Below are 23,572 nucleotides of genomic sequence, written 5' to 3' on the forward strand. Positions count from 1 at the left end.
TGCAGATATGGACGCAGAATGACCAGGTCCGTAGCCGCGCATGAGCACGGCGGCAGGCTGTTGCTGTGGCTCTATACAACATGGCGCCTGCCGTGCGCGGACCTGGCCTGTTAGATAGTGTCTAGTGTCTCCTGTAAACCCCACTTTTCTCTCTCTTTCCCCCCCCCCCCCCCCCCCCCCCCCTCCCTCCCCCCGGACTGTGGCAGCATTGGACATAGTCCGCAGCCGCCATGCGAGGTCCCCGAAAATTGACAGGATACCCGACCAACGTCTTCGGGAAGACGGTGCATCGGGGAGGGCCTCCGGTGATGTCCTGGGGCCATCCCAAGGGTGTGCGGCATCAAGTACCCCAATTTTGAGGGGGCAGAGTATTCTCCGGCCAAATGCAATTTCGGCGGCGGCAATCAGAGAATCCTGCCCTTTATTTTTTTGGTATTTTTAAAATGTACTTTCAACTGAACTTAAAAAAAAACACAAGTCACCTGAGCACAGTATTGGCCCTTTGTTCTGAAAGCTGCCGACAGAAGTTACAAGGACAAAAGATTCTCTTTTCATCGTATAATCTCAAAATCAGGGAACCTTCCGATTGAAGCTCATGCTTGCCTTCATCAGCCGGGGCATTGAGTATAGAAATTGGCAAGTCATACTGCAGTTGTACAGAACCTTAGTTAGGCCACACTTGGAGTATAGTATTTAATTCTGGTTACCATATTACTAGAAGGATGTAGGGGCTTTCGAGAGGGTACAGAAGAGGTTTACCAGGATGTTGCCTGGTATGGAGGGAATTAGCTATGAGGAGAGATTGGATAAACTCTGGGCGCGATTCTCCCAGACAGGGAGAAATCGTAAGGCTGGCGTCAAAACCGGGCGGGTTTGACGCCAGCCTCCCCCTCCCCGACCGGGAACCGATTCTGGTCCCCGGTCGGGGCTAGTATGCCGCGGCCATGAACTCCGGCATCGCGGGCTTAACGAAATTCGTTAAGCCCGCTTGCCAGAGTTTGCGCCGGCTGACGCGTCACATGACGTCAGCCGCGCATGCGCGGATTGGAAGACTCCAACCCGCGCATGCGCGGATGACGTCATTGCGCATTTGCGCGAAACCCGCGCATGCGCGGGCCGGGATGCCCCTCCGCCGCCCCGCGAAGTGATACAGCGGGGCGGCGGAAGGACAAAGAGTGCGCGGGAATCGGACCCGCTGCCCGCGATCGGTGGGCACCGATCGCGGGCCCATGGCACCCTTGGCACGGCCGTGGTACTGCTGTACCAATCGGTGCCATGGTTGCCAAGATCGGGACTTTACGGCCGTTTTTACGAACGGCCAGACCAGGTGTGTTTGCCGTTCGTAAAAACGGCCGTAAAGGGCTTGGAACTCGGCCCATCGGCCAGCTGAGAATCGCTGCTGGCCGTAAAAAAAACGGCGGCAGCGATTCATGTCGGGAGTTGGGCGTGGGGGGGGGGGGAGAATAGCGGGAGGGCGTCGGACTAGCGTGGCCGTAAAAATTTACGACCCCCGCTATTCTCCGCACCGTCGTGAGTGCGGAGAATTGCGCCCTCTGTTCTCACTGGAACAACAGAGGTCGAGGGGGTGACCTGATGGACGTCTACAAAATTGAGGGGCATGGACAGAGTGGAGAATCAAAAATGTTTTCCCATCGTGGAAGAATCGATTACTAGGGGACATGACTTTAAGATGCAAGGGGCAAAGTTTAGAGGAGATATGCAAGGGAAGTATTTTCGACAGAGGGTAGTGGGTGGAAGCAGGTATGTTACTGATGTGTAAGGGTTGTCTTGAGAAATACATGAATAGGATGCACATAGAGGGGTACAGACCCCCGAAATGTAGAAGACTTTAGGTTAGATGGACAGCATGGCTTGGAGAGCCAAAGGGCCTGTCCTTTGTTCTAATCTGCCTGCACAGCTGTTAACAAACTCTTCTCGACTCTGTCCAGGTCCTTTGCAAAAGGGGACCATTGAGGCGTCTGGATTCCATTAACATATTGATAAGTTTACCCTTCTAGTGGAGTCAGAGGATTGGTCTAGACCAGTGGTTCTCAACCATTTTTAACCCATGGACCCCTTTTCCTCTTAATTTTTTTTGTGGACCCCCATAGCCATTCCACAGAAAAAAAAGCTTCTTATATTTTTCACTAACAAAAAAGTAAAGGAATTGTATCAAATATTTAAAAAATAGTAAATGATTATGCTTTATTTTGAAGGAAAATGTATTTATTGTAAATAAACATATTTAACAATTAAATTCTATACAGCATTATGTACACTAGTAAATAATTCATAATAAACCATTTTAAGATAGGCCTAAGTGAGTAATTAAGAAACAAAAACAGATTTATTCAATGAGATCCCTGTGGTTGATGCTGCTCAGCGAGTTTTTTTATATTCGGCTCCATCGCGGTCAATGATAGTCGAAGATCACCCTTTTTCACAATGTCGAGTCTATTACGAGCTTTTGATAATAAGTGAAGAACACGACTAAATCCTGATTCAACAAGGTAAGATGATGGAAAAGCTATAATGTAGAGCTGTGCTTTATCCCAGAGTAGTGGGTACTTTTTAGTAGTGTCATTTGTTTTCCAGAAATTATGCTTCCCATCTTTGAATTTTACGTGCAATATTTCATCACTTTGTAATTCAATGAGGGTCTCCTGTAAAGAAATGTCTACATCGGCAGCATTAACTTCAAAAGGAATTGCCACCCAAGTTGGTATATCCATCATGCGTAGGTCACTAAACCGAGCTTGCATATTTTCATGCAAATTTTCCAAATATTCAGCATACAATGCAAGGTCATCATCGTGCAAATCGCTGCTAATCGAGGTCAAACAAGGAAACTGTTCAAATGCACGACGTCTGATATTAATTTTGTACAGCGGCAGTTTTCTCAGAAAAGCAGTAATAGCACTCTAGACAATGGCTTCCCAACACAAAACACGCAATGTGGATGGCAACTCTTTCGAAAGCCAATGACTCAGAAGTTATCAGTCCTGAAATAAAAGCCAGTTCCAGACATTTTCAACATAGGAACTTAGGAATTAGGAGCAGAATTAGGCAATTTAGCCCTTCGAGCCTGCTCTCATTCAATCAGATCATGACTGATCTCTTCCTGATGTCAAGTCTACATCCATACCTGTTCCTCATATCCCTTCAACCCGTTTTGTATCAGAAATATATCTATCTCCCTCTTGAAACTATTTAATGACTCAGAATTCACTGCACTATGGAGTAGCGAATTCCACCCTCTGCGAGAAGTCATTCCTCCTCATCTCAGTTCTAAATCTACCACCTCTTAACCTATATCTGTGACCTCTCATTCTAGATTGCCCTACAAGGGGAAACATTTAGTTTACGTCTACTTTATCAATTCCTTTTAATACCTTGTATACCTTGAGCAGATCCTCTCTCAGCCTTCTAAACTCCAGCGGGTATAAGCCCAAATGGTTTAATCTCTCCTCATACATCAACCTTTTCCTACCCGGGATCAATCTGATAAATCTCCTCTGAACTGCTTCCAATGCCACCACATCTTTCCTCAAATAAGGAGACCAAAACTGGACACACTACTCCAGATGTGGTCTCACCAATACCCTATACAATTGCAACAACTCTTCTCTACTTTTAAACTCCAGTCCTTTTGTAATAAACACAACATTCAATTTGCCTTTTTAATTACATGCTGTACCTGCATACCGACTTTCTGTGATTCATAAACAAATACATCCAGATTCCTCTGCCCAGATGTATTTTGAATCTGCTTTCCATTTAGATAATTTACCCTTTTTTATTGGAATCATTATGTACAAAAAGTCACAAGACATAAGTGAAACCCTTTGAGATACCCTCAAGACGACACAGGAGAGAAGATAGATAATTCAAAGGCTTTAATCATCTGAGAACTACAGCAGCAGAGAAGTGTGCTCATCACATGTTGCCTGAGTGAGCCTTATCTTGTATACCGTTTCCTGGGGGCGGAGCCAGAGGCAGAATCCCCCAGAGTTCCAAGCCCGGTCTTAAAGGGCCAATGCATTAAAGGTAAGGTACCATTATATCAGCTACTGATAACATTCACCCCGTTTAAAAAAAAAACACAGTCTGGCGGGAGTGAAGTGGAGTCACAAGTTCAGTCTTGCGGGTGGTTTGACCGTCCGTGCTGACTTTCTCTGCTCCGGTGGTGGTGCTGTGGATACGGTCGGTATTGATGGTGGTATATCCGGGAGCACGGTTGACTGAGCCTTTGCCCGCCTTGGAGCCGGGGGGTATCCGGGATGACTAGGGTGATCGGTGCCGGCGACGGCTGGGGGGCAGGGAGCGCTATGGGGGGGGGGGGGGGTGGCGCTGTCGGGGTCGGTGCGGGGAGGCGAGTGTCGGTAGGTGGGGGGGGGTCAATGGGGATGGGGTCGGTGGGCGAGCCAGCGGGGTCGGTGGGAGAGCCAGCGGGTGCCAGGTCTCGCAGGGAGACGGTGTCCTGCCTGCCGTCGGGGTGCTCGACGTAGGTGTATTGAGGGTTTGCGTGTAGCAGTTGGACCCTCTCGACTACGGCATCGGATTTATGGCTCCTCATGTGCCTCCGGAGTAGAACTGGTCCCAGATTCGTCAGCCAACGTGGAAGCGAGACCCCAGAGGTGGACTTCCTGGGGAAGACAAACAAACTATTGTGAGGGGTCTCGTTCGTGGCCGTACAGAGGAGCGACCTAATGGAATGCAGGGCATCGGGTAGGACCTCCTGCCAGCGGGCAATTGGGAGACTCCTTGACCGTAGGGCTAGGAGGACGGCCTTCCAAACTGTCGCGATCTCCCTCTCCACTTGCCCGTTTCCCCGTGGGTTATAGCTCGTTCTGCTCGAGGCGATGCCCTTGCTGAGCAGATATCGACGCAGCTCATCGCTCATGAATGATGTACCCCGGTCGCTGTGGGTATAAGCGGGGAAACCAAACAGTGTGAAGATGCTGCGCAGTGCCTTGATCACGAAGGCCGAGGTCATATCGGGGCAGAGGACAGCAAAAGGGAAGCGGGAGAACTCATCGATCACGGTGAGGAAATAGATGTTGCGGTTGGTGGACGGGAGGGGCCCTTTGAAGTCCACACTTAGTCGCTCAAAGGGCCCAGAGGCCTTTATCAGGCGGGCCCTGTCTGGGTCGATAGAATTACGTTTTGCATTCAGCACAGATCCGGCATGCCTTAGTCATGGCCTTGACCTCCTCTGTGGAGTAGGGAAGGTTGTGGGACTTGATGAAGTGGGCAAGCCGGGTGACCCCCGGGTGGCAGAGGTCATCGTGGATGGCTCTCAGGCGGGACAGGGCATCTGAGGGCTCGTTGAACTTCCCCGGGTGATATTTAATATCGTACGTGTAGGTGGAGAGCTCTACCCTCCACCTCAGAATTATGTCATTCTTTATTTTGCCCCGTTGTGCGTTATCGAACATAAAGGCGACCGACCGTTAGTCGATGACTAGGGTGAACCTCCTACCGGCTAGGTAGTGCCTCCAGTGTCGCACGGCCTCCACTATGGCTTGTGCCTCCTTCTCGACTGCAGAGTGCTGGATTTCCGAGGCGGTGAGGGTTCGGGAGAAGAACGCTACTGGTCTGCCCGTCTGGTTGAGGGTAGCAGCCAGGGCGACGTCTGATGCGTCGCTTTCTACTTGGAAGGGAATGGCTTCATCCACCGCGTGCATGGCGGCCTTGATACGGTCGAAAGCCGACTGGGCCTCATCCGTCAGGGGAAAAACCGTGGTCTTAATGAGTGGCCGGGCTTTGTCCGCATATCTGGGCGTAATAGGAGAAAAGCCTCGAGCACCGTTTGAGTGCCTTGAGGCTACAGGGGATGGGGAGTTCCTTAAGGGGACACATGCGGTCGAGGTCTGGGCCTGGGACCCTGTTTTCCACGACGTAGCCGAGGATGGCTAGCCGGGTTGTGTGGAACACGCATTTCTCTTTGTTGTACGTGAGGTTGAGGGCCCGGGCAGTCTGGAGGAACTTCCTCAGGTTTGCGTTGTGGTCCTGCTGGTCATGGCCGCAGATGGTGACGTTGTCCAAGTACGGGAAGGTAGCCCGTAAGCCGTACTGGTCCACCATTTGATCCATCGCCCTCTGGAAAACGGAGACTCCGTTTGTAACACCAAAAGGGACCCTGAGGAAGTGAAACAGCCGACCGGCTGCTTCAAAAGCCGTGTAGGGGCGGTCCTCTGGGCGTATAGGGAGTTGATGATAGGCCGATTTTAGGTCGACCGTGGAGAATACCCGATACTGGGTGATGTGAGTCACCATTTCTGCTATGCGGAGAAGTGGGTAAGCATCGAGTTGCGTAAAGCGGTTTATGGTCTGGCTATAATCCACTACCATTCGTTGCTTTTACCCGGAGCGGACTACCAACACTTGAGCCCTCCAAGGGCTGTTGCTGGCCTCTATGACCCCCTCTTTTAGTAGCCGCTGAACCTCTGACTTGATGAAAGTCATGTCTTGGGTACTGTACCGGCGGCTCCTGGTGGCGACGGGCTTACAGTCGGGAGTGAGGTTTGCGAAGGGGGGGGGGGGGTGGCGCAACTTTGAGTGTCGCCAGGCTGCATACTGTGAGTGGGGGCAGGGGTCCGCTGAACTTCAGTGCCAGGCTCCGGTGGCTGCACTGAAAGTCCAGACCGAGCAGCAGGGGGGCGCAGAGTTGAGGAAAGATGTAAAGTTTAAAACGGGAGTATTCAGCGCCTTGAATTGCGAGGTCAGCGACACAATACCCCGTGATTTGAACCGAATGGGACCCAGAGGCAAGGGCAATAGTTTGGGAGACGGGGTGGGTGCGCAGGGAGCAGCGTCTTACCGTGTCTGGATGGATAAAGCTCTCTGTGCTCCCGGAGTCGAATAGGCAGGGAGTGTCGTGGCCGTTGATTCGCACCCGCATCATCGAGTTACGCAGGTGTTTCGGCCGCGATTGATCGAGCGTGATCGCTGCTAGTTGCGGGCCGTCAGAGTCCTCGGTTAAGTCGGACTGAAAATGGCTGCCTGGAGTCACAAAATGGCCACCGCCGTCGGTCGCACGTGTCGGGGTTCGAAGATGGCCGCCGCCAAGATGGCCGCTCCCATGACTCGCACGAGGTCAATGACTCATCGGAAGTGGGTGTGTCCGGCTGCCGCGTTGCGGGTCCTGTGAGACCGGGAGCTTGATTTCTGGGCCTGGTGAGGACTTTGTTTGTGGCCTTTGGGCCCAGCCAGGCAGACTTTAGCAAAGTGCCCTTTCTTCCTGCAGTCGTTGCAGATCGCGGAGCGGGCCAGGCAATGTTGCCGTGGGTGCTGACCTTGCCCACAGAAATAGCATGGGGAATCCTCGGAGTGAATCGGCGTGCGGCGCAGGTCTGGAGGGGATCGAGAGGGGTTTGCAAGGTCCACGGAGTATGTCCGGAGGTTACGGTGGGCCGTTTCTAGGGGAGAGGCGAGCGTTACCGTGCCTTGCAGATTCTTTGCCCCGTCTTCTAGGAGCGGCTGCCGGATGTACGAGGACCTGATACCCGACACAAAGGCATCGCGAATATGCAAGTTCATGTGGGTTTCTGCCGTCACTGCTTTATGGTTGCAGTTCCTCGCGAGCACAATGAGTCTCTCCACGTACTCGTCCAGAGTTTCCCCGGAACGCTGGCTGCAGGTTGAGAGCAAATGCCTGGCGTGTACCTCATTAATCGGCTTCACGAAGCGTTTCTTCAGTATCTCGACCGCAGCTTTGTAATTTGCAGCGTTCTCGATCACGGAGGAGAGTCGGTGACCCACCCGGGCATGTAGTAAACGCAGCTTGCGAGTGCCATCGACATCAGTCGCTGAGGAGTCAATATAGTCCTCGAAACACCGCAGCCAATATTTAAACATTTCCAGAGACCGAGCATCCAGGTTGAGTTTCTCCGGCTTTAGAGCGCTGTCCATCTTGATGTGTCAGATGATTAAATTGAGATACCGACACAGGAGAGAAGATAGATAATTCAAAGGCTTTAATCATCTGAGAACTACAGCAGCCGAGAGGTGTGCTCATCACATGTTGCCTGAGTGAGCCTTATCTTATATACCGTTTCCGGGGGGCGGAGCCAGAGGCGGAGTCCCCCAGGGTTCCAAGCCTGTTCTTAAAGGGCCAATGCATTAAAGGTAAGGTACCATTATATCAACTACTGATAACATTCATCACACCCTTATAGTTATTTGACAATGAAGAAATCCTTTGTTTGCTGTTTAACATCCAACCAAGTGAACCACCAAGAAGCAGAACTCCAGGCTGAGCAAACAGTTTTGAAACAAAATGAAATGAAACTCGCTTATTGTCACGAGTAGGCTTCCAATGAAGTTTCTGTGAAAAAACCCTAGTCGCCATATTCCGACGTCTGTTCGGGGAGGCTGGTACGGGAATTGAACCGTGCTCCTGGGCCTGCCTTGATCTGCTTTGAAAGCCAGCGATTTAGCCCTGTGCTAAACCAGCCCCATCCTGTGCTAAACCAGCCCCATGGTTGCTGCCTTCTGCTGGTGGCAACTGTAGAAACAGATAAATCAGTCCTAACAACAGCTTGATTTTTAAGACCGCTTTTATTTAACTCAGTCATGTGCTTATTTAAACAGTTACATAAATTTCAAGACTCACAACTTGAGCTAAAAAATACTACCCGGTAGAGAGAACTTGACCAGGCTTGCTCTGGAGGGTCTATGCTGTGAGCTTCGAAACTCGGGGTTGTCTTGCGAATGTTGATCCCAGGCTTATTGCTATAGTTTGTTAATATAAACAATCCGGCAGCTCACAGCGCTTATCCATCCTTGAGAGTGTTGCTCTTGCTGCTCCAAAACACAGTGTTAGCAGCAAAATGTCTAGTTGCAAGTAGTCATTCTGTCTGTTCCCATGGAATTCATTCTGCAGAGAGCTGCACCTTTTCACATGCACAATTCTGCCTCACAGCGCAAGGTTAGCTATTGTTGTCTGTTCCCATCATGCCTTGCGGCACAATGTTAGCCATTGTTGTCTGTTCCATCATGTCTCACGGCACAATGTTAGCTATTGTTGTCTTTTACCATCATGCCTAACGGCACAATATGAGCCATCTTTCCTACTCAGTAGTTTGCTACTCAAAGCCTGTATCAGTTGGGAGATGTCCTACCATCTCCTGAAGGACAGACCTAGTCTCTCTGTACCAATTTCATATTACAGTATCAGCATAAACTATAAAGATAACTCTACACACCTTGCCTCCAGCCACCTGAACTTCAGCGGCGAGGGAGATTGGCAGAATAAAGGATGATAAGGGTAAGATGGTGTTTGATGCAGAGGGGGTGAATGGCGTGTTTGAGGCGTTTTCTAGTAGGTAATAGGAGTCGGAGCCTCCGGCCGGGAGGGGGAGTTGTGGTGATTTTTGGATGGGTTGGAGTTCCAAGGTAGAACAAGAGCTGGTTCAGGGATAGGGGGCACCAATTGGGTTGAGGGAGGTGATGGAAAGTATGGCAGCAATGCAGACTGGGTCCAGATGGGTTCCTAGTGGATTTTATAAAAGGTTTTGGGGGGGGGGGGGGGGGGGGGGGCTGGGGCCACTGCTGGTGAGGGTGTATAATGAGGCAAGAGAGAGGAAGGAACTCTCCCCTACATTTTCACAGGCTTCCATCTCCCCGATATTGGAAAAGGGCAAGGATCTGGAGCAGTGTGGGCCATACCACCCGATATCGTTACTGAACCTAGATGCTTCGCTGGCTTCACAAACCGAGGATTCTGTTCTGGGGGTGATAGGCGAGGACCAAACAGACTTTGTGAAGGGGAGGCAGTTGTTGACGCATGTAAGAAGGCATGTATGCCTTCGGAGGGTTATGAGATGGAGGTGGTGGTGGCGATGGACGCGGAGAAGGCATTTCATCAGACGGAGTGGGAATATCTGTGGGAGGTGCTGGAGCGGTTTGGGTTCGGGCAGGGGTTTGTGGGCTGGGCCTGGGTGCTATACAAGGCACCGGTAGCAAGTGTGCGGATGAACCGAGTGAGTTCGGGATATTTTGGGTTGCGTCAGGGGCGAAGCAGGAGGGTCCCCTTTCCCAGCTGGTCTTTGCTCTGGCGAAGGAGCCTCTGGCAATGGTGGTTAGGTGTTGGGGGACTGGAGAGGGATTGTGCTGGGGGGGTGGGGGGGGGGGGGGGGGGTAGCGAGCACAGCGTTGCACTGTAAGCAGACGACCTGCTGCTAAACATTTCGGACCCATTGAGTAGTATTGGGCACATTATAGAACATAGAACGATACAGCGCAGTACAGGCCCTTCGGCCCTCGATGTTGCACCGACATGGAAAAAATCTAAAGGCCATCTAACCTACACTATGCCCTTATCATCCATATGCGTATCCAATAAATTTTTAAATGCCCTCAATGTTGGCGTGTTCATTACTGTTGCAGGTAGGGCATTCCACGGCCTCACCACTCTTTGCGTAAAAAACCCACCTCTGACCTCTGTCCTATACCTATTACACCTCAATTTAAGGCTATGTCCCCTCGTGCTAGCCACCTCCATCCGCGGGAGAAGGCTCTCGCTGTCCACCCTATCTAACCCTCTGATCATTTTGTATGCCTCTATTAAGTCACCTCTTAACCTCCTTCTCTCTAACGAAAACAACCTCAAGTCCATCAGCCTTTCCTCATAAGGTTTTCCCTCCATACCAGGCAACATCCTGGTAAATCTCCTCTGCACCCGTTCCAAAGCTTCCACGTCCTTCCTATAATGAGGCGACCAGAACTTATGTGGATTTTGGAGGAATTTGGCCCATTCTCCGGGTACAAGCAGGAGAAGAGATTACGGGAGCTGCCGTACAAGATAGTGGGGATGAATTTTAGACACACAGCTGAAAAAGAATTGGGTGCAACTGCACAAGCTGAACTTGGCCAGGTTGGTGGAACAGATGAAGGGGAACTTTTAAGAGGTGGGATGTGCTGCTGCTGTCACTGGTGGGATGAGTGCAGACAGTAAAGATGACAGTGCTGCCAAGCTTTCTGTTCGTGTTTCAGAATCTCAGAATCTTTGTTCTTCAGAAAGGTTAATGTGCCAACCTCTTGGTTTGTGTGAGGGGGGAAGACGCCACAGGTCAGGAGGGCTTTCGTGCAGCGTTGGCGAAGGGAGGAGGGCGCTGGCATTGCAGAACATGATGAACTACTACTGAGCAGCGAACATCGCCATGTTAGGAAATGGGTCGTGAAGGAGAGTTCACCATGGGGTTGGATGGAGACTGCATCGTGTGGGGGTTTAAAGGCTTTGTTGTCAGCGTCTCTGCCGTTCTCGCCGGCCAGGCACTCCGTGAGCTCAGTGGTGGTGTTTGCCTAAGGGTGTGGGGGCAGTGGAGGCAGCATTTGGGACTGGATGGTGCCTCGGTGTGGCGCTGATCAGCGACAACCCTAGATTTGCATCGGGGGGGGGGGGGGGGGGGGGGGGGGTTGGATGTGAGGATTCGAAGGTGGCAGCAGGAAGGGATTAAGCGATTTGGCAATCTGTTCATAATGGGAAAATTTGCAAAGTTGGAGGACCTGGAGGAAGAGTATGAATTGCCCAGGGGGAGTGGCTTCAGGTACCTGCAGGTCCAGTATTGTGTAAGGAGAGAGGTGCCGCCCTTTCCTTAGCTGCCATCCCTGGGTTTGCAGGATAAGGAACTGTCGAAGGGTGAGATGGGGGAGGGGAAGGTGTCCGAGGTCTATATGGTGATATGCATCACTGTAAATACACAAGGGGTTAATGTAAATACACAGACTAGATAGAGACTAGAGAGAGCACGAGAGACATGACACACAGACATTCAACCAATAGGTCAGTAAGATAGGACACGACCAATGGGCATTCAAGATACACACAGAGGTGACTCTACCACAGGGGGGCATTACACCAACCCACATATGAGGACTCAGCACACATGATCTTCCTCTTTCCAGTGGAGACACTTCGTGTGTACACAGGATTGATTGAACACATCACACCCACCACGTGGATTGTAGCAGACTGGTTAGATAGCCTGAGTAGCTACAGCAGGATTAACGGGAGAGTCGAATCCAAGTAGGAGAATTGTTAACAGTTTAATAAATGTGTTAAAGCATCTCCAAGTCTGAACATTCCTTTGTCAGAGTGCACATCGAGGAAGCAGCTTATGCTACGTCAAGAGCATAACAAAACAGTCTACAAGGAGTTGATGGACTGGGAGAGAGCCGTGGTGGGGAACGTAAAGCGTAAGTGGGAGGAGGAGTTGAGAGGGGAAGTGGAGACCGGGATGTGGGATGTGGACCGAGGCCCTATGGAGGGTGAATGCGTCCTCGTTGTGTGAGTTTAAGCCTCATTCAGTTTAAAGTAATCCATAGGTCGCATATGACAGTAACTCGAATGAGTAGGTTTATTGAGGGGTAGAGGATAGGTGTGGGCGATGCGAATCACGTCCATGTTTTTTGCGCATGTATGAAGCTGAGGGGGTTCTGGGTGGGGTTCACGGACGTGATGTCCAAGGTGTTGGGGGTGAAGGTGGCCTGAGTCCAGTGGTGATGATATTCGGGGTGTTGGAAGACCGGGGAGTTCAGGGGCGAAAGAGGCCGATGTCCTGGCCTTTGCCTCCCTGAGAGCCTGGAGATGGATTTTGCTCGGATGGAGGGACTCAGCCGCTGAAAGCGGGGGTGTGGGTGAGCGACCTGGCGGAATTCCTGAGGCTGGAGAAGATCAAGTTTGACCTGAGGGGGTTGGTCAATGGCTTCACTCAGTCGTGGAAGCCATTTGTTGATTTCTTTAAGGAGGATTGAAGGGTCAGCAATGGGAGGAGCAGAATGGTGGGGTAAGGGGGTTAAAATGGGGACGGCAGGATGGGAGACAAGGGTGGTATTGGGGAGCAGGGGGGCAGTGACTGTGGTTGAGAATGTTGTATGTTTGATCTTCTACTTTTGTTTGTTTATGTGAAAATGCGTTGAATAAAACATTTTTTAAAAAGAGCGATGAGACCTGTGTGAATCCTTTGAAACATGAAGCAATGTCTTCACAGGGTAGTCTTTTATTGGAAACATTTGGGATGTTTACACCTAGTTCCTGAAAGTAGGATTTTAAAGAAGGTGCTAGAATTAAAGGAAATCTAGACACGGGACAGTTTCTCCTAGAAAACATTTTTGGAACTAAATCCATTACTATAGGCTACATTTTAAAATCCAAATAGGGGTATAATTTTCTGTACTTGTGACAAAGATTATTATTATTAAGTGACTGGGAACTCATGGCTAAAAATGCAAATATAATCAACGATAATTTGTATTTATAGTACCTTTAATACAATGTCTCCAAACACTTCAGTTACATTATCGACCAAAGTTGGACACTGAGCCAATAATGAGATAAACGGGCCAATTACCAAAAACATGATCAAAGGTAGTTTTCAGAAGTGTTGGGGAAGAAGAAAGTGGGGGAGAAAAGCCAAGGTTTTAGAGGGGGATTTTAGAGCTGGGTGTCTGTGCAGCTCTGCTCAGTCAATGCTCATTGTGACACGATGCTGGAAGATGCATGTTATAATCTGAGCTATAGTGCGTATTAAAATTGAATGAAAATATTGAAGGGAATAGCTCTTGTGGCTTTAGTACAGCACATTTGAGTCTGATAATATCCTCGCTGCAACTATCAAATATAGCTAGAATAAAAGTACAGCATTTGGAAGATGAAGATCTGATACTAAAAAAAAGAACTGACAGTTACCAGTTCAGCAGTTAGTCGAAACATTTATAAGTAGCAGGATCAATATTCTAATGTCAAACAATAATGTTTACTTCAACATCATACTTGGGGAGGACTCCATGGCAAGAAAATGTAGTGCTCAATGTCTGCAGCAATCCAATATCTTCACTGGCTTTTTACTTGAGGAGGATTCCACTGAGTGACATGGTATCTCCAGACATTTCCTTCAAGCAGCTAAGTCATAGGTTTGTTTTCACTTGAGCTCACTTGCCCCAGTTGATTTTCACTGGCAGTCAGCATGGCACATCACATGGCAATCTACTTCACTAACACCTGCCAGATCGATCTGCTTCAGTTGTCTTTCCTGACAGCCAGTCACAAATCTACACTCATGGCATCTCTCCTGATTAGATGATATCATATTGAGAATCTTAAAGGGGAGCAACTTGGGAGGAGAAACCAGGAAACAAATGTGATAATTTATAAAATCATTACTTTCCACAGGACCCAAAGATTTGCGCTTTATTTGGAAGAAAAATGGTCAAAGGATGACTGATTCCATTAAGCACCAAAGTCAGCCATTAAAAGATGGGCGAATCCACGTTATCAGCTGGCTGAAGGACACAGTAACAACTGACACACAATATCACTGTCATGTTACATCCAAAAACGGAAAAGCAAAGTCAGATGTACTCATTGTAGTTGGAGGTAAGCAAAGAAACAACTTGCACCAAGAATATCCCAAGGTTTTTTACCCTCTTTCTTCTCACCACTCCCCTCACCCAAATGATAACCAATCAGAATCCCAGAAAGATCTGTGACCAGAACAGACCACATGCCTCCCTTATCTGTGTTTCTGTCTCAGCTCAAGCTATTCCTGTTTCCATGGTGAGGTAACCCAGGATCTTGATAACGACTCCTCGTTGTGATTGGAATCTAGTGGAATAAATAAACGTTGGAAATCCAACATGAAAGAAGAGATTAAGATTGGTGACTAAAGTTGAATTGAAAAGGTTGAAGCTGAGAAGACTTTAAAAGGTAAAAAGGCAGAAATCTTTGATGAGAAAATTCTAGGGATCCGAGCCACCAATGGTAGAGTGAAGGGGATGCACGAAAGGTAGGAGCCAAGAGGATTTAAGGATGTGGAAGGAGAGGTACAGCTTACTGCTGAGGGTGCTGGAAACTTAGCAAAAGTAGGTCAGCAAAGAAGCGGGACTGATTGTGTTTTGGATCAATTGGAACTTTCGACCGAGGGTAGACAGTGGGAGGCTAGGTAGGATAGTGTTTTGCATCAATACAAAGTATCTATGCATGTGTAAATAACTTTAAATGCAATTGGACTAATACGAGCATTTTGCAGAATTACATTGCTGAAATTAAACACGAGTGAACCTTTTAATAATTTTTCAATAATACACATCGTAAAGCAAGCTAAATGTATTCCTATGGGCGCATAGGGTTGCTTCTGCTCTTGACCAAGATACCTATTTTTGAGCCAGGAAGTCCAGAAAAGGCTGCCACCGTTTATAGAACCCTTGTACTGATCCTCTCAGGGCAAATTTGACCCTCTCCAATTTTATAAATCCCGCAATGTCACGGATCCAGGTCTCCACACTTGGGGGCCTCGCTTCTTTCCACTGCATCAAGATCCTCCGCCGGGCTACTAGGGACGCAAAGACCAGGACACCGGCCTCTTTCGCCTCCTGCACTCCCGGCTCCACCGCAACTCCAAAAATCGCGAGTCCCCACCCTGGTTTGACCCTGGATCCAACCACCCTCGACACTGTCCCCGCCACCCCCTTCCAGAATTCTTCCAGTGCCGGGCATGCCCAGAACATATGGGCATGATTCGCTGGACTCCCCGAACACCTGGTGCACCTGTCCTCACCCCCCCAAAGAACCTACTCATCTAGTCCCTGACATGTGGGCCCGGTGCAGCACCTTGAATTGGATGAGACTAAGCCTCGCACATTAAGAGGAAGAGTTGACTCTCTCTAAGGCATCCGCCCAAGTCCCGTCCTCTATCTGCTCCCCAAGTTCCCCCTCCCATTTAGCCTTCAGCTCCTCCACTGACGACTCCTCCACCTCCTGCATTACCTTATAAATGTCAGACATCTTCCCCTCTCCGACCCACACCCCCGAAAGCACTCTGTCCATCGCCCCATAAATCTGCAAAGTTAATGGACGTTATTTAATAGGAAATATTCTAAGTGTCGTATCGGACGTAACCTAGAAAGTGCAGAAGGAGGCCATTCGGCCCATTGCGACTGCACCTACTCTGATAGAACACCATATCTAGGCCCACTCCCCCGCCCTATCCCTTTAACCCCACCTAAAGTTTGGACACCAAAAAGGCAATTTAGCATGGCCAAGCCACCTAACCTGTACTCTTTTGGACTGTGGGAAGAAACCGGAGCACCTAGATTAAACCCAGACCTGGAGAGAAAGTGAAAACTCCACACACGCAGTCACCCAAGGTCAGAATCAAACCCAGGTCCCTGGACCTGTGAGGCAGCAGTGCTAACCACTGTGCCATGGTGCTGACCCCCTGGCCAAGCCAGTGAGACCGCGCCTATATTTAAGGGCACTTGGTGCCGGATATGATCCCCCACAAGCTTCACAGTGGAAATGGCTTTCCCTCTTGCTGATTCGTCCAGCAACTCCTTGCTAACAAAGGGGAGCTGCTCAAAGACGCTCCCTCCGAACACACTCCAGTCAGCACACAGCCATGCCACCATGTAGACCTGCTCCACACTTTGCGGATGCCGTCCTTGTCAGGCTACTTGATAATGTGCAGGTGAGATGGGACACCCTGTTCTCCCGAGGGGTGTGGGGGGGGGGGGGGGGGGGGGGGTAGGCAGAGGACCAGCCACAGGACCACCAATGCCGCCTGGGAGGCAATGTCAGCGGCGGCAGCGGTCAGTTTGAGGAGCGAGGCCAGCAGGACCTTCGTCCAGAACAGGAAAACCAATGACCTCTACCGGGCCATAAGGGTAAGTTAACACCAGCCCCCAGCATCGGTCCCGCCTGTCACCAATCTGACCCCCCTCCTCCACCCCCCAACAAGTTGGCATTGTCTCCAGTCCCATAGCCTTTGGAACTCCTCCAATCGGCTATGCAGTCACTGGAGTGTCACTGACATCCACTCCAGAATCTCATGGTCACACCTTAACGTCTGCATCAGCTCCGGGATAACCATGTCCGGAGGCTCGGCATCTGGCTGGGAGCCAGCTGTGTCCTGGAATCCAGCAGATCTCCGACTGCTGCCTCCCTTGGATGTTCCTACCTCCATCTGATGTGCATCAGCAACTGTGTGGTGCTCACCAGATAGTGCTCCAAAAACCCTGTCCTCTAACGTCACCCACTGAGGTGTGTATTTCTGCGCTAGTGGAGGGTGGGGATGACAGTTGTGATACCACAATGGTGCCATCCTCGCAGCTCTCAGCCAGGGTGTTTTCTTGATTCGCAGGGATAGGGCGACCCCATCAGATGGTGATCCTGTGAGACAATGGACATGTCAGTAAGAGGGAAAGATGATTTTGTCTGACATGAACAATTCACTTGAAACAGGTCATTTTGGTGAAGGGGCAGTGGATCCTCACTTATGTGCTGCAGATCAGCCTTGCTGGTGACTGCTCTATCCTCGCAATCTCCAGGGACTGTTCCACATAAGCAGCGAGGGCTCTGATGTCCGGAGGCCTGCTGCCGCCTATCTGGGCTCTCTCCGCCCTATTATGGGCTAACTTCTCCAGTGGGGACAAAGCGACGGCATTGTGAGCCGTACGCCTGATGCATCGGTGGGGGAGGGGGAGGGGGGGGGGGGAAAGAGAGAGTCTATGGAAGACGGCATGTGGGGCACCTCTCCTGGGCATGGAGGGCTTGTGCTGGTGGATGCCAGAGTATGCTGGAGCTCGGTTGCGGGAATATGCTGGGCCCTCGGGGGCAGGGGGGTGTTAGAGATGCCAGCCGCCAACTTGTTGGCAGGTGAGCAGAGATCAGGGGGGTGGCAGGTGGGACCAATGTCAGGTGGCCGGTGCTTTTTGTAGCCCAGTGGAGGTCGTTGGTCTTCCTGCACTGGACAGAGGTCCTCCTCGTCATGTTGCCTGAATTGACAGACTGCTACTGTCTCTCAGACAGCATGGGCAGCCCTGTGCCTGGTCCTCCAAAACCCTTGGGGGAATAGGGTATCCCATCTCCTCTCCACGGCATCCAGCAGCCTGTACACTGTAGAGGCCTACGTGGTGGCATGGCTGTGTGCTGACTGGAGTGTTTTTGGAGGGAGTGTTTATGAGCAGCTCCCGCTTGTTAGCGGGGCGCTGCCAGGCGCGGTCCAAGCGAATCAGCTGGCGGGACAGCCATTCCGTCATGATGCACGTGGCCGATCATTTCCAGCATCAAGTGCCGCCAGGAAGCAAGTCACGCTCAATATGGCACTTCAAACGTTTCCAGTTAAATCGGGCCCAATGTTATTAATCACCCTTAACGATCCCATCATAAAGAATAAAGCTGAAAGGTGTTGCCATACATCATCAGTTACATCATTACCTGGTGTTTGTACAAGTGGCAAAGTGGCTTCTGGTGTGCTTTATGTCGACACTGCTCATCAATACAGAGGACAGTTTGAGAATTTCTTGGTTTGTATGGCTCAGCAACTAGGTCAGTGTATTATCAGAAGGTTGGGTTCATATTAGAGCAGAGAACCAAAATGAATATATAGAATTAGAGGAAAATTGAAAAAATGAATAAGAGAGCAAAGAGAATGTGTATGAGAATAAATTCGTAGTTAACATAAAAGGAAACACAAAAGTAAAAAGGTGGTAAGGGAAAAGTGGAACCAATTATGGATCAAAAATATCTTGTGGAGGCAGAGGATTTGTCTGAGGTACTACATGAATACTTTGCATCTGTCTCCATGAAAGATGAGGATACTGTTAATGTAATATGGATAGGATAACAATAAAGATTAATCGAAATAACTAACAATAGTAATACTTAATATGATGAATTAAATATTTCAGTTAAAGATTGTAAAACTCCGAGAAAAATCGTCCAGTCTGAATGGATTCCCTCCTAGGTTGCTGTGGGAAGGGTGAAAATAGAGGGTCTGGTCATAGACCTCAAATGTTTATGCAGTGAGTTGCTAGGATCTAGCATGCATTGCCTGAAAGAGCGGTAGAAGCAGATTCAACAGCAACCTTCCAACGAGAATTAAATACATTCCAGGGCCTGGGGAGAAAGCAGCAGTGTGCGATTAATTGAATCGCTCTTCTGAAGAGCTGGCACAGGCATGATGGGCCAAATGGCCTCACCTTGTGCTGTATCATTCTATAAAGATATAAAAATGTGCAAAAAAAAACTCTACACTCATGGCTGCTGCCTCTGTATTTGAGTAGTTGGGTTTGAAGCAACATTGAAATCATGACATTCACCATCCTGCAGTAGAACGAGTCTGATTTTTCATCCCACCAGATGACTGCCCAGTAAGTCTCGATGGAAATTATCCCTCATGCCCCCAGGAGAAATGGTGAGAAAGTTGGTCAGAGGAGGAACCACCATGAAGCCAGTGCGCATGGTGTTCAACCAGGATTTCTTGAATGAAGGGAACTGACTCAGTAGAAGGGAATGGTTCTCACTGTCAATAATATTTACAAAAACATTAAGGTTATTTAACAAAAATCCTGAGTGGGAAATGTTCAAACTTGGGCATTGCAAGGAACAACCCTTTGTGTTATGTGGCAGCGATTGAAGCTGCGGGAAGTCAGGACAAAACAAAGAATTAAGCAATGTAAGGGGAACAAATCAAAGTGACAGAGCTGATACAGTTGCTGGAGTCACACAAAAAAATATTTTAATTAAGTTGCATTATACTTCACTCTTTTCTATGAATTAACCTAGGAAGTGCATTCCTCAAACTATTAAAAGATGCAAGTTATGAACATTTGCTGTAGTCCTTATCACTAGTTTTATTTATTTTACATTTGATCAATAAAGGCCCATTTACAGAATAGAAATAGAAGGTGCTGGATGTACTCAGTAGGTGAGGCAGCAAGTCATACCTGCATATCTGCCCAAAGGCAGGGCCTTGGCTCATGGGCTGTGAAGCTTCATCCTGAGCTGCTTTCTTGATGGTTTTTGTTGAGTGCTGGTTTGCAATTGCCTTCCACTGTCAGGGCAAGGTGAGGAGGCAGGCCCCAAGTCAACTTCAGCAGAAATAGGAAATGAGCCCATGCTGTTGTCATTATTCTGAACCACAAAGTAGCCACCTTGCCACCTCCGCTAAGTGGTCTCTTGGCAGCATATATGGAGGGAGAAACAGAGTTAAAGTTCTGCATTAATGACTATCATCACAAGACATCTACCCTGATGCTACCAGAGCTGCTGAGTATTTCCAGCATTTTCTTTTCCTATTTCAAATTTCTAGCGTCTGCAGTACTTTGTTATTTTCCATTATAAGGACTGAATCAACTCTCAGAATTACAGAATTGTTACAGAAGAGGAGGAGGCCTTTTGTCTTGTCATGGATGCACTGGCTCTCCAAATGAGCTATTAATGGAGTGTCCTTCTCCCCATAACCCTCCACATTCTTCCTTTTTAGCTAACAGTCTAATTCTCTTTTGAATGCCTCAATTCAACTCTCAGGCAGTGCATTCCAGAATTTAACTATCCGCTGCCTGAAGAAGGGTTTCCTTAAGTCGCTATTGCTTCATCTGCTCTGTCCAGACCCCTTATAATTTTTCTTTTTTGTCACAAATTTAGAGTACCCAATTATTTTTTTCCAATTGAGGGGCAATTTAGCGTGGCCAATCCACCCACCCTGCACATCTTTGGGTTATGGGGGTGAGACCCATACAGAAACAGGAAGAAGATGCAAATCTTCTATAATACTTTAATACAAGTTTATATGGCATATATATGCACACATTAATTTGGAGACTGGTTTAGTTCAGTGGGCGAGACAGCTGGTTTGATGCAGAGTAAGGCCAGCAGCATGGGTTCAATTCTTACACCAGTTGAGGTTATTCATGAAGGCCCCACCTTCTCAGCCTTGTCCCTCGTCTGAGGTACGGTGACCCTCAGGTTAAATCACCACCAGTAAGCTCTCCCCTTCAAAGGGGAAAGCAGCCTATGGTCATCTGCGACTATGGTGACTTTACCTTTACCTTACACATTAACTTAAGAATCCAATTAATTTCTGATGACAGGTCATCAAACTGAAATTTTAACTCTGTTGAACCATATACTTCAGTGGAATCAAAGGGCTGGATCCTCCATTCCTGGGATTAAATGTTGACGCCGAGGCAGGATTCGTGGACTTCCACAACAGCACCTGAAACGATTTCAGAGACTGTTGAGGGGCTAGCACCGGCATCTCGTGGAACACAATTGATTCCAAGGAGAAACAGTGTAGGATTCGCGATTGATACTCGGGAGGCTGACAAGCTGCAGCCGCATATACACACTGCACTCCCCACACACACCATCCCAGTCAACAAGATAGCAGCAAGGTGAGTGGCCCCAAGATTCACCGACACCCAAGTTTGAGACCCTCCTGGATGCCGTGGAGGAGAGGAGGGCCACCCTGTACCCCAGCCCGGGAAGCTGGCTACCAGTCGCTGCCGTCGACCAATCGGCGTGCCTTGGCATAGGTGGCAGAGGCGGTAAGCGACACGAGTAACACCATCCGGACCAGCCTGCAGTGCCATAAAAAACTGCAAGATCTTCTCAGGGCGGCCAGGGTGAGTAGGCAGCACTGTGCCCCTGGCACCAACCCCCGACCCACACACCCATTACCCCACCACACCCCTAACCCAGAGGGAGAGCGAACACCCATCCTGCACCGCATGCTGGCACCCATACCGCTCGCAGGGGAGGTACCAGAACACGGCAGCACCTCGGAACTCCCACCCCCTCCTGTCCTGGCGCATCTGGTGGGCAATGGGCAGAAGAGGGTGGCACCACGCCATCCGGGACACCCGAGCCGGGTCCATCCTGACCGGTCACCCAGAAAAAAGGGGACCCACGTCGCAGGGCGGGAATCAAAGCAGGCCACCTCCACCCCTGATGTACCATCTGGGGATCTACATAGACGTAATATTAGGGCCCATGAGGCCAGAAAATAAGACATCAGTTAAGTTGGCACGAGTGCATGGCACAGTTTATTGATCAGGGCTAGGGCATGTTATCGCATTAAACACCTGTTCACACTGTTACCAACTGCCTCTGTGCTCTGTCAGAGGGCTGTGAGGGGTGGGCTGGTCTGGGCTGGCCGCAGAGGGGGGAGAGGCAAAGAATTGGTGGACATTGGAGGTGGTCTTGACTCATTGACCATAGTTCAGCCAGCACTCACCGCTCCGGTGTCGCACCATCCCCTTCTCTGCCACCCCAGGGGTCCGATGGGACCATGCGATGGAATGGCCAGCTCGCATGCAGGGATCTCCCAGGTGAACGTTAGAAAGTGCGACCGTGGTCAGGGGTTAGACATTGTCAAATGATGCAGAACACCAGAGCTCATCGCAGAACGGGTTGTCATCATCCTCCATCCCATGGACCAGACCTGCTGTTACTGCCACCCAGGGCTCACACCTGCCGTGCGGCAGCTATGTATCACAGAGAGGGGGGGGGGGGGAAGAGGAGCGGGGTGTGGTGGGGTGGTGTGGAGGCGGGATGCGTTGTCCATGCTCCTAGCTAGTCCCCCCCCCCCCCCCCCCCCCCCCCCCCCCCCCCCCCCCCCCCCCCCCCCCCCCCCCCCCCCCCCCCCCCCCCCCCCCCCCCCCCCACAGTCGGTGAACCTGGAAATGATCAGAGAGTACCGTGTACGTTGGTACTGGAGCACACGTCATGCGGCCTTCTGTGCCTGACTAGGCTCCATGATCTGGCCATCCTCACCTTTTCCCCCCTGCGTTCTCCTCATCGGACGATGTCTGGTGTACATCCTCCTCCTCCAGCATGTTGCGCCTCTGCTGCACGATGCTGTGGAGGACGCAGCAGGCTGGCACGATACGGTCGGCCTTACTGGAGAGCTCCTCCAGAGTGGTCCAGGTACCTGACCCACATCTTCAGGATGCCGAAGCACCGCTAGACCACACTCCTGGTCGCTGCATGGGTGTTGTTGTAACAGGTCTCCACGTCGGTCTGTGGCCTGCGGTAATTGTCATCAGCCACGACCAGAGCGGATAACCCCTGCTGCCCAGGAGCCAACCCCCCCCCCCAGCTGGGGAGGGGCGACCTCAAATAGGCTGGGAATCATCAAGTGTGCCAGGATGAAGGCGTGGTGCACGCTGCTTGGGTATCCGGTACAGACATGTATGATGTGCATCCGATGGTCGCACACTAGCTGCACATTCATCAAGCAGAACACCTTTCGGTTTGTGTAGAGTGGCCAGTCATCTACCAGTGATTGTAGGGCGACATTCATCCCGTCAATCACCCCCTGAACCCGGAATATATCAGTAATGGCGGCAAACCCTGCTGCCTGAGTATCCTGGTGGACTCGGTCCATATTGAAATGGATATATTGTGGTGACTGGGCCTATAGGGCCTCCATGATGGCACGGATGTACCTGTGCACTGAGGTCTGTGAGATCCCAGACAGATCTCCACTCGGCGCCTGGAAGGACCCCGTGGCATAAAAGTTCAGGACGACCGTCACCTTGACGGCCACTGGGAGTGGTTGTCCTTCCCTATTCCCCGTGACAGATATGTCGCACTGTCCCCCTTCTCAGCTGGAGTCTTCGAATGACATGCCCAATCCGGCAGGTCCTCGAATGACGGGCACTACCGGTACACACGAGGCTTCATGCAGCACCTCTTCCTCCTTGGCCTGTTGGGCAGCAGGCTCTCCTTCCTCAGTGGCTGCCTCCTGTTCCTCTGGGACAGGCTCCGCTGCTGCAGCTTCCTCCT

At 50.2% G+C, this 23,572-nt stretch overlaps 1 protein-coding gene across 3 annotated transcripts in view; it reads left to right on the forward strand.

Moving 5' to 3' along the window:
• sema4d (sema domain, immunoglobulin domain (Ig), transmembrane domain (TM) and short cytoplasmic domain, (semaphorin) 4D) overlaps window positions 1–23,572 on the forward strand; it is a 277,830-nt gene that overhangs the window by 246,667 nt on the left and 7,591 nt on the right. For all 3 annotated transcript variants that reach the window (XM_038804759.1, XM_038804758.1, XM_038804760.1), the window contains one exon: window positions 14,177–14,380. In XM_038804759.1, the coding sequence (XP_038660687.1) occupies window positions 14,177–14,380 (204 nt within the window). The remainder of the gene's footprint in view (window positions 1–14,176; window positions 14,381–23,572) is intronic.

The sequence above is a fragment of the Scyliorhinus canicula genome, chromosome 8 (assembly GCF_902713615.1).
Source record: "Scyliorhinus canicula chromosome 8, sScyCan1.1, whole genome shotgun sequence".
Lineage (NCBI taxonomy): Eukaryota > Metazoa > Chordata > Chondrichthyes > Carcharhiniformes > Scyliorhinidae > Scyliorhinus > Scyliorhinus canicula.